Source organism: Etheostoma cragini, chromosome 4 (assembly GCF_013103735.1).
Source record: "Etheostoma cragini isolate CJK2018 chromosome 4, CSU_Ecrag_1.0, whole genome shotgun sequence".
In the NCBI taxonomy this organism is placed as follows: Eukaryota; Metazoa; Chordata; class Actinopteri; order Perciformes; family Percidae; genus Etheostoma; species Etheostoma cragini.
Window position 1 is genome coordinate 29,664,226 of NC_048410.1, and position 11,732 is coordinate 29,675,957.

Below are 11,732 nucleotides of genomic sequence, written 5' to 3' on the forward strand. Positions count from 1 at the left end.
CAATCCTTCCTTCACCTTCTCCTTCTTCATTCCATCCCCTTTTTCTTAACTATTAGTTCATCTGTAGGTCTCTGTCGGCTTCTCTTGCTCCTTCTTAATCCAGATTGTCCTCCCTCTCTCCCTTTTCTCCTGCTGAAGTGATCGCTTACTCTTTCTCCTTTTTTAAATTCTCCTCCTCCCTCCATTATTCTGCTATTTAATCTATTTCTGCTTCCCTTTCTGTCCACCTCCCTTCCCCCTTTCCTGCCTCCAAACTGACTCTCTTGCGTCTTCTCATTCCTTCCATTCCTTCCTGCTATCTTCAGTTTCCTCCTCCTCCTTTGTTAACTTTTAATCTGTCCCGTCTCCCTCCGGTCCATACACAAACCTCAGGGTTCTTTTCAGAATGTAAAAACAAAGAACATAAAATTAACTAGTCATTGTCTTCACTGAGGGTATGCGTTGTTTCTGTTCCTGTTTTTAATTTTTTTATCTGACTGAAATTTGAAGACGTTGTGTCCCGATTACGTTACTTTAATGTTACAATCTGAATGTATTTAAACACATACAGTCAGATTAAACCTTCAATAACTAATGTTTTGGAGGTCCTCCCATTACAAACCCAAACAACAGAGGAAGGACACTTTTTATAGTTCTTACCTCATCAAAGGGCTATCTGAGTGTGAAGACCTGATGTTATTATTAGGTTTAGGTAGGGTTCCTGTATTGTTCCAGTCCCAGATCCATCACAAGCATACAGGTACAAATGTGTGTGTGTAAGCACTCACGTCAATGTAATTGGCGTTGATGTAGTCAGAGTGGGGGTCTCCGTCCAGCAGCTGCAGTCGGACTCTGGTGTGATCGTCTGTGGGGTCAGATAGCACAAAAATACAACAGGCCTAAAGTTACATTTACCCACAGATCGGAGCAGCTAACTGTCTGGATGGGGAACCAACTCACCAACCAGGCCCAAAGTCAGGAGAAGCAGAAATATGACAGCTCTGGCTGTTTGTTTCAATTCTTAAAAAGGACCCATGTTCACACGTGCTGGACCCACCAAGACACCTGTAGTCATGAATGTAGTCACATTCCATCCGTCCTCTCTCAGCAGGAAAGACAAGTCTTGGTTGAGCAAATAAAGATTGTCACGTTTGACACAAGAGATCCAAGTCCAGTCTCCATCAACAGTGTTTTTTGGGACGACCTCTAGCTCACCCAGAAAGAGCGTGCACCCCACGAAGCCTGAGTCCTCTGCGGTGGCCGCGGTTCAAGTCCGGCCTGCGGCCCTTTGCTGCGTGTCTCTCTCTCTCTCATCTCTCTCCTGTCCTGTCTGTCCACTGTCACTATCGAATAACGGGGAAATATGCCCCAAAAATAATGTAAAAAAAAAAAAATACGGTGGTTTTACCTATAAAGACAACCTTTAGCTTTCTAAATCTAACCAAACCGCAGCTATAAAAATGCCATATCACAAACTAAACCAAACAGAATGACAATTCATTCGTCCTATAATCACAACTTCTGACTGACTGAGCAACTAAACATGGTTTGGTTCAATAGTTTTAATTCATGATTTTATTCAGCTGCTTTACTTTTTCACTTCAGTTTATTTGTCCTCAATTCCATTCAGATGAGCAGAAAAACAATTGTAAACATGTTCTACTGCACTCCTCAATGCAGATTTATTTGAATATTAGTGTTTGAATAAGTCATGGCGATAAGACAAAAACATTTTCCCATTACACAAGCTGCCTCTTTCATCAACACTAGTTTATTTACTGCCAAATCATCCATAACCAATAACTTTGCAAGAGTGTGACTAGCAATGGCAACTTTTAGATGAATGTCTCTATTTTCATTCTGGTCACTAGCAGGAAAATCCAGACCCAAATCCAAAAGATTAAGCATCTGGCATTGAGTAATGAAAGTCGGCCATCTTGAGGGGCGGCACCAAGCGTGCATTTGAAAATCTCACTGCATGGAATTGGATAAAACTACGACCAATCACTACCACAACCCATACGCTTAGCTACCAGCAGAGAAAACTGGTCGTTTAAACTGTCGTCATCTGTTCGGCTCTCCTCTTTCTACATCAGATACACCGATGGGATCGGTGCAGCTCGCCTCTGGCCCTGCTTATATTAAATACACCAATGTGATTGGTGCAGCTCGGCTACAAGGGCATAGCTAATAGCAGCATTACTCCATGCCAGAGTAACTCGCTGAGTAAATCCAAATTGCAAGACCTCTGGATTTCCAGGGTATCTGGTCTCTGTTAACACTCCAAACCTTCTGCCTCGTCATCCTGGTGGTTGGTTGTCAGTCAGTGCGTCCTGACCCAGGAGCCCCAACGCTAAAGGAGACATTGTAGCATTAATATCAAATGCAAAAGGATAAACTTTAAGTGTGAAAAACAAACAGCAAAGGCACGTGACCAGGTGTTTCTATTTAATGCGATGGGGCCGTGAGAATGTGTTGTAACTACCAGCAAAGAGCGGAGTAAATATGCAGCCTCCTGTTTAGGCCAACACGCTCATGCCCAGTATACACACATTTTCATGAGACATTCAGTATATGGTTTGGGTATGTTAATTTAAACAGAGGTTAGTTCTTCTACTGGAGCTAAAAACACATGTGTGCATGGACATCAAAACTCTGCTTTAATACCAAATCATAGAATTGTAAATGTAGCCAAAAATAAATCAGTTTTGCCCCATTTTCCCTTTGAACATCATTTATTTTGTTCTGTGCTCTAATAGCCATCCATAGTATTTGGACACGTATGGAGGTGATTATGTCTAATGGCAGGCAGTGATTTTGTTTAGTCGTACCGTTGCAATGGGACGTAATTGCAGATAAAGCCCAGTCTGATTATCTTCATTTTTTATATGCTCCAGTTCACTGCTTGCATTTTCATTCTCTGAGACGAATTAGAGAGGGGGTGAGTAAATGGGAGATTTTATGGAGGAAACACGGAAAGAAGAGTCAGAGAGAGATAAACAAAAAGAAAGGGTGGAGCAGAAATTGGCAAGTATAAGGTGGAATGAAGAAGAATTATAATATAGGCTGGGAGAAAGGGGGGATGGGAAAAAATAAGGGGGGGGGGGGTAACCTAAGGGATAAGGGATCACCTGTGTGTTTCTTTGAAGTCACTGAAATGCTAATACTTTACTGATTGATGCAAGGCTACAGCCGGGTGGAGCGCTTGAAGCAAGCACACAGCTAGTCGGCCGTGGTTAGCCTGCAGTGTGTTAGCTGCAGGGAAGACTTCTGAACCGTGTTAGAAATGGAGACATCAACATTTTCACATCAACCCTTTTTCTGCTTTTGGAGATTTTTGCCTCCTGGATTTCCCATGTTGGTATTACAAAAGCTAATTATACGCTAAAAAGCTGTTGATTTGCAGCAATGCAAACGCAAATGCCGCGCCTACACCTTTACAAAACAATAATTTTGTACAGGCAGGATTTTATTTTCAGCAAAACACAGAATAAAGCTCACATTCATCTGTCTCAAAGAGATGTTCAGCCTGAAAAACAGAGATTTTGTTGTGCTGTTGGGTCGATGACTCACACTTTCAATTGGTACCCATTTCCTCCATGTTTATAGCAGGGCCATGGAGGCAATCAATTTGTCAAGTATGCTTTAACATTTTTTATTTGGGGTTATTATCTAGAAATAGATGTGTGAATTTTCTTTTTCATGATGGGCCCAACATGAGGCTGTTTTAGTGTTAGAATAAATAAGAAGTAAAAATAATCAGAAGTAGTCTAGCAAAAACAACCGCAGAGACGGTTACTTTCAACCCTCATTCAAACAAGCAAGATCCCCAAAATAAATGAAACGGGTAGAAGTGGTCCAACTCTTTTCACAAAGGGCCACACTGAAAAAATAAGAACCACATCAAAACAACCATAAATCCATTGTATGCTATGCCTGGCATTTATCAAAATCGACGTAATTGGCGACTACGTCATGTTTCAACTCGTGTACGGAGAAGTCATCGATCCATCACTTATCTGCAATTCTTTTAGAAGACCTCTATGCGCCGAAACAACATACACACACAGGCCACGGTGGAGTGCTCTATCGGACTGATTAAGAGCAGATGGCTCTGTCTTGCATCAGCGGGGGGGGGGGGGGGGGGGGGGGGGGGGACCCTACTATAAAGGCTAGACAAAGTCTGCAACATTGTTTTAGCCTGTGAGGTTCTGCACAACGGAGGACACGCGCTCTCCCTCACAGCTGTTTCCTGGCTCTGACTCACGGATAAAACACAAGTAAAATAAAACACACAGCATAAACTCTGCTACTGTGTGTTTGTTCAAATATAGGTACACCTAGATGAGGGCCTTAGAGATGACAGTACTAGCCTGTATACTACTGTTAGGACTGCATTCTTTCTACAGAGTTCAATGCCAGTTTTTAGGCTGCCAAATAGTAGACCTTATGTCTCACCATGTCGTTAATTGCAGGGGGATTAAAACCGAGAATATATTGGGGCGTGATATTTAAATTATGATGTTTCCAGGCGCTGCATTTATCAATGTACGACCATTCTTACACTCTGATTGGTGTGATACGAACGTGAATTAATCACACGTGAAGCCTGTTGCTGCACTCATATCTGCGCTGGTTTCTACAATAGATTGATAAATGAGGGCCATTAGGGCATTTCCTCTCTAACTGGGACGTTATGGGACAGGTTGTAGGATTGCTGTGGACGAAGTACACACGGCGTTACCCTGATATTTCCTCTATTCATTTCAGGTTTATTTATCAGGGACAATGCACACTAATAATACGTACAAAGATGCAAAGTGCGGCAGAATTAGCTTGCAGGCTATTTTTCATCTGCTGTCCCTGGACCAAAAGAAAAGAGTTAAAGGGATTAAGCTCTAAATAATACATAAAGATTTGGTCCTATACATTACAAGTTGATTATACTAAACAAGTAAGATTAAATAAGGTTTTATCCAGCTGATTTAAAGTGCTAATGTTATGCTTTTAGGATTTTTAACTTTTCTCTATTGTGTTTTTTTAATCTTTTTTGTGCACGTTATAGGTTTACAACGTGAAAAGTCCCCCCCCCCCCCCAAGGGACTTACCCTTTTCACAAACTGCTTCAAACAGCTCTGTTGTTATCCAGCCTTTACTTCAGAGACAAACATTATAATGCTCGCCTAGCTGCTAGCATGGTACGCCTACTCTGCTTCTGACTGGCTAGTAGTCCTTACCTAGGTACTGTCAGGACCCTCATACTCTGCTTCTGACTGGCTAGTAGTCCTTACCTAGGTACTGTCAGGGCCCTCATACTCTGCTTCTGACTGGCTAGTAGTCCTTACCTAGGTACTGTCAGGGCCCTCATAATCAGCTTCTGACTGGCTAGTAGTCCTTACCTAGGTACTGTCAGGGCCCTCATAATCAGCTTCTGACTGGCTAGTAGTCCTTACCTAGGTACTGTCAGGACCCTCATACTCTGCTTCTGACTGGCTAGTATTTCTTACCTAGGTAGTGTCAGGGCCCTCATACTCTGCTTCTGACTGGCTAGTAGTCCTTAACTAGGTACTGTCAGGGCCCTCATAATCAGCTTCTGACTGGCTAGTAGTCCTTACCTAGCTACTGAGTATGTGCGATCCCAACAAAGATGGAACAGAGTGTGACGTCTCACTCTGCATCTCAAATAGAGAGCTCGACACACAGGATGAAAAGAGGAGCTGCAGCAATGTGCAGTACAATACAAATGGGGCTTTTTGAAAATGCAAAGTACACTTATTCTGATTTAACCTCTAAATGCAATTATGACCGTGAACATTAGCAGAATATGAACACTTTAAATAGCTCAAGTTACTGTATTGTGTCCAATGTAACCTTTATTAATATTGTATGTGGCGTTATCTTTTGCAGGGTCCTCTTCCAGAATGTATCTGTAGTGCGGTCTGACCTTAGCCAAACTGTGTAACTCTGATTCCAAGGTGCTAAGTGTCTGGCCTCTAGGCAACCCTGAAGCACAGTCTCCCGATATTTAGAGAAGCCTTAGACGTTTTACCTTCAATTGCGTTCCCAGGATTTACCCCAGAGAAGTATTTAAATCTCACTGTAAGTATGAGATATGAGCCTGGCATGCTGGTGTGGTAGTAAGTCACCTGCAGGCCCTTACATCAGGCCCATCTCCACACTGTGGCTTTTTGATCAACCACTGTATACATATAAGCATCACTTGCTCCACTTGGGCTGAATAACATCACCGAACATTAATCCTCAATGCAGAATAGCTGCATTTAATAAAAAGTCTTACAATTAATTCCCCCTCCTTGATTATCATTTCTAGGATCACCTCGAGGAGAATTATTTGTACAGCTTCTATCAGAGTCATTTTCTAACTCTGGCTGAGCTGCAACAATGATGGCAGCATGATTCCACTCTGCCGGTACAAGATACTGTCATCAGCCATCAGCACACCCACTCTCACACACACACACACACACACATACGCACGCTCACAAACAAATATCATCTCTTTCTCTCTCTCTTACACACACACTCCCACATGTAGAAACAAACAACATGGGGTAAGTCTGCCAGCCTTCTGTTTTTCCTTCATCTCTCTTCTCCTTCGGACTTCTACCGTTTCTTCTCTTCATCCTATGTTTCAGTCTCATCTGCCTTTCTGTCTTCCATTTCTTTTCTTTCCCCTTTTTCCCATCTGATTCTGTCCACTGTCCCTGCCTGCCCCTTCTTCTCCTCCTCTGCAGTTCTTTCCCATCCTTGTCTTCCTTCATTTGCTTTGTTCTCCTCCTCTCCCTCTCTCTGGCCCCATACTGACTTGCTCCTTTAGACAGCAGTAATTATACAGTGCTGGTGTCAGAGGCTGTCATAACACGAGAGCCACCGATATGAGGCTGGTGGGAGGGGGGGCTCTTTCCGCTTCTCTCTTCCCAGGGAGGGGAGCTTCTAATTGGGCTACGATAGCAGGAGGTACTGGCTTGCAAACACTGCAGATCTGGATACAGGCCAGAGGTTTAAAGAGGCTGACAGTGTGTGTGTGTGTGTGTGTGTGTGTGTGTGTGTGTGTGTGCATGTGTTAGTGAGTGAGTGAGTAAGACAATTGAATATTACTTTTAATTAGTCTCAGGGATATTATTATGTTTGTTTTTGACGATCACGAATAAAGTTCTTATCAAAGTCTGGGCAGGAGGAGGTCGGGTTGGATGGATCGGTCCCAAAAACACAGAACCTTCCCCAGCAGAATGCGGTTGTCATGTCCCGAGTAAAACCAAAAGTCAATGTTGACTTATTTGAACATACGTTTGTGAGTTTTGTAACATTCTTAACATATACGTACCTAACCTAAGTATAAAAATTCTTACAGAGCTGCTATTATTCTCATCTTCAGCATCATATTTGTACTCTTGGGGTCGACTAGAATGGGTTAACATGTATTGATGTAAAACAACACATTATGTTTCTCATACTGCCCATGGCTGCAGCTGCTCTGCCTCAAAAACTCCGGCTAGTTCTCAATCTCATGAATGCAAAGAACGGGCTTGTGTTCTTGGGGAGAACATTGTTGCTGGGTGTTCTTGGAAGAATGACCTTGCGACCTCACAAACACCCCCAGCCCAGAGGCTGTCTGCAGTGCTCCAAAACAACAGCTAGAAATAAAATCCACAACAGTACAACCACTTTGTATTTAAACTATCTCCAGACAAGAAAACCTCCCAATGTTACTACTATTGAAAAATAAAACTTATGGAGCTTTGATTTTTTTGTTTATGGTTTAGCTCAAACACCCCATACCTATTCAAAAGAGTGGAACGCCATCCCGACTATTATTAGTGCATTAGCTTAAATCTGTTTAAATTGTAAAAAGAAGTAGGCCTGTGCACTGGCATGTCCTAGGTGTCCCTATTAGTGTTATGTGGAATTATCATTTCCATATTAGTGTAGTGCACTGTATATGACCAGGGACAACAGATTGGAATTAGTCATTCAAATTCTAAAGGGTGGTGTCCCTCATTTAGTCTACATAACATGCCATACAGACCAAAACTCAACTTCTAATAATCGGAAAACAAACACACCAAAAATTGGTATGAACTTAATGCTAAATCTTATGTATATAGATTATGGCATAATTTATACAAGTCTCCTGAAGAGAATAAGGTGTCTCTCTCTCCCACGCCTCTGCCAGCTGCACTGCACCGCCAGGCGCTAGCTGGCTGTCGCGTCACTTCACCGAGCTTCTCAACTCCATACTTTGAAGCAAACTGTCAATTCCCAGAGATCTCCGCAAGACTGCCTATATTCAAAATCTAAACAGTTCATTTCTTGCCTAAAATGATTGAAGACGTGAGCTGATGAAAAATATTTTTATAAATCGTCCCCTTGTCGGTCTATGTACCGGAAACCCGACCCTCGATGCTGAAATAAATGTTGTGATATGTGTACTGCCAAGTTCAAACAAGTAACCAACCAAAGCACCCTTGGTTAAGTGCTTGATCAGGCAGCAACAATGGGCAGCACATACGAAAACTGGGCTGGATTCCTCCATCAGTTACATCACTAATTGAGGAATTTCAAACAGGAAGGCGTTTTCAGGAAGTTGGAAAGAAGTGCTGTCTGTGGCAGAGAAAGCTCAGTTTTTTTGCATTCACAAAAAAAACTAAATAACACACTAGAAGGCGGGACACATCCAAAAAAGCCTAATTACGTTGAACAATTTGGTCCAAGCCTGTCTCCTAGAGCTAGACCTGGTTATAGATGTAGACATATAGAGCAGATATGTGCACTCAGGCTCATGTTGGCGTCTGCACTGCTGGCAAAACAACAAAGTCATCAGAAGCTGTGGTGTCCAAGGGCGAAGGTTCACGGACCCATTACTCATTAATGAGCTCCACTCCTCTGTTGAGTCTCCCTCTCCACATAACCTTGCGATCTCGTCCTCTCCTCTCTCGGCATCAACTTTGCTTCCATTTTCTCTCTCTCTCTGTGTCTCGCCTTGTTTCTCTAGCGTCTTCCCTCCCAAGTCTTGTCATCACCCTGGCAGCCACTGTAAAAGTGTTGTTGGGGAGAACTTGTTAACTTTCAGGGGTCCAGAAAAGGCCAAACAAAATAGAAGTCTGTGTTTTTTATCTCAGAGAGATTCACGGGAGCAGCCGAATGAGGCAGAGAGCTGTAATTTGGAGACATCAGATCAGATTGTATGTACAGCTCTCTTAGAGAGAGAGAGAGAGAGAGAGAGAGAGAAAGAGAGAGAGGTGGCACATGACCGTTGCACACAAGCTTTTACAGGTTCATACCACACCCTCACATGTATGTTTGTATTTCTTCAATAAAACCTTTATTTTCTTCTCTGTGTAACAAATAAACTGAACCGATGCCTAATGAATGCAGTCGTCTCACAACAGCGAACAGGAGCAGCTGTACTGGTCTCATAGATCAAAGGCCATGATGAGGTTTTACAAAAATAAAAGCCACATAATATACTGAAATATCTTAATTGGAGCAGGAGATAATCAATGGAGTCATTATGGTCCGGCTCCATGAATATACTGCTTAATAAAGCCAGTGTCTACACACATTGTTCTTGCTTGATGAGGCAAAAGACATTTAAAAAGTACTTAGGTTATATAGAGCTGAAATCCTCCCCTGAAGACACAACAAATTAAATTCTTCAACCCATCATCTCCCCTACTCGGCTCATATTTGAACATTTAAATGATCTATGACCTCCACTGAAATACGTAGTCGATCAGAGACCAGGCTCTCTGCTACTGCTAAAACTCTCTGCCTCAGCTTTCCTTTTTTTTTACATCACCCAAAAGATTGAAAATGCTATTTCTACTCTTAGAATAAATATAAATGTGTAATAAATAAGAGGACATTTTCATTCGGTAGCAACCATTCATGAGAGTTTAGGATCCCCCGCGTGACCAAGACCACCAATCATGATGTCATATTGTTTCTTATTTGATAAAATGTCAAGTGAATGTTTCTTTGTTGTTTGGGAGAAAGAGTTTGGTCATAGGTTATGAACAAAACCATTCTCAACCTCCTGCAGATATATAAGCACATTTGAGATATAAGGCGGTTGAAACCTCCAGTCTCTTGTAAATCCCATTGTCTTTCCATCTGCCTGCAAAGAGCTAGAAAGTGTAACAGAGCATGCTATTGGAGAGGGGAGAATGTAATGCTTCAAAATGCCAATTAGGTTTTATTTCACAATGCTGCACAGAGACTAGATGATATAGATAATACAGTGTGTCAGTGGCATTAATGTAGATCTATGCTACTGCTTTTTCTTAAGTCAAAAAATACAAACGCAAATGAGTAAAAAAAGAGATCCTGAGCAAGTTATTCAGATTGTATTGCTCAAGTTTGAAAGGGGTAGGAAGCATCCTACGCCCTCTTAAAGCTACAGTGCGTAGTTTCTGTCTCCCCCAAAAGGAATTTGAAGTTCTGATAACAAAACTGTTGGCACATCCACATGATACAAGCCTTCCATGACCCTCCCCCCTCCTCACCGCAGTTGCTAGTAGCCAAGGAGGATTAAAAAAACATGATGGACTCTGCATTGGAGTGTGGATCGACAGAATTGTTCCGTCCGAGCCCGGCCCATGTCTAACAGAGCCGTGACCAAACCCGACGGGTCCTGTTGGGCCCGGGCCGGTTATCCATGCCCTACTCTGAATCAGCGGAGGTTGTGATCTTCACTTGGGTTTCTGTGCGGGACAGTCACCGGCTGTGACAGTCTAGTGAACAGAGCCATAGTGAGAAGTACAGAGAGAGTTGTGTGGAGCTTAATTAGCTTTGTAGCAACTCATTAGGGTTGAATGCAACATTCAATAATATCACAAAGTTACACACTAAAGCTTTCAGGTTCATGATTCATATATAATAGAAATTGAATTTCCATCCATTAGAAGAATGATGGGAGATTTGTGGTAGTAAAATACTGTATCATCACACACCCTCTTTATCAATCAAATCCCCTCTCCCTTTGGTTCTGCCTGCAGGTCAGGGGTCTCAGCTGAGAGACAGACGGATCAGGGACCCCCCACACAACTATATATTGTGTAAATGAAGTTGCATAATAAACTGGGCCTACAATAACACGTGGGCAGCCTAAAGCCTTTATACACAATGTTTGTGCCTAGAATACTATGCTGTTAAAATAATAACTGTTGGCATGATTAATAAGTCATGTTTTAATGTTACCATACATCTGGCACAGTGAATCCTCGGGATTAACTGGATCTGTGGATGGTTAGTGACTACCTTAGGCCTGTAATCAATGTGGTTGTTTTTTAACAAATAGGCTGATTTATATTTACTAATACCATGTCGGATTCAAATTAAGAAATTTGGATTTTGAAATTAAAAAAAGTAACTCTGAGGACCTCGTAACTGTCCTGGACCCCCTCTGGTCTAGGATAGGTTGCCTGATGTCCTTGCCTTCATTGCTTGTCACTCATGTGTTTGGAAAGGCATCAGCCTGATGCTCAGAGGCGTTTGGTAATAGTTGCACTCCATAAAGCACCAGTATTTACACGTACATACAGAAACATAAGGAATACAGGTTTAAAACACAATCTAGCACCTTAACATGACAAGTCACTCGTTAACGACACCGCCGTAAACAGCTTTTACTCCATTAAATGTCCACATAAACAGATGGTGCTGGTAATTCACAGAGAGAGAGAGAGAGAGAGAGAGAGAGAGAGAGAGAGAGAGAGAGAGAGAGAGAGAGA

The 11,732-nt window shown here is 42.2% G+C and overlaps 1 protein-coding gene across 13 annotated transcripts in view; it reads right to left on the reverse strand.

Annotated features, from left to right (window-relative positions):
• Positions 1-11,732, reverse strand: part of ptprt (protein tyrosine phosphatase receptor type T) — a 329,101-nt gene that overhangs the window by 31,477 nt on the left and 285,892 nt on the right. For 10 of the 13 annotated variants that reach the window (XM_034869761.1, XM_034869760.1, XM_034869759.1 and 7 more), the window contains one exon: positions 768-853. In XM_034869761.1, coding sequence (XP_034725652.1) covers positions 768-853 — 86 coding nt within the window. The remainder of the gene's footprint in view (positions 1-767; positions 854-11,732) is intronic. The other 3 variants (XM_034869764.1, XM_034869763.1, XM_034869755.1) reach the window with 1 other exon arrangement.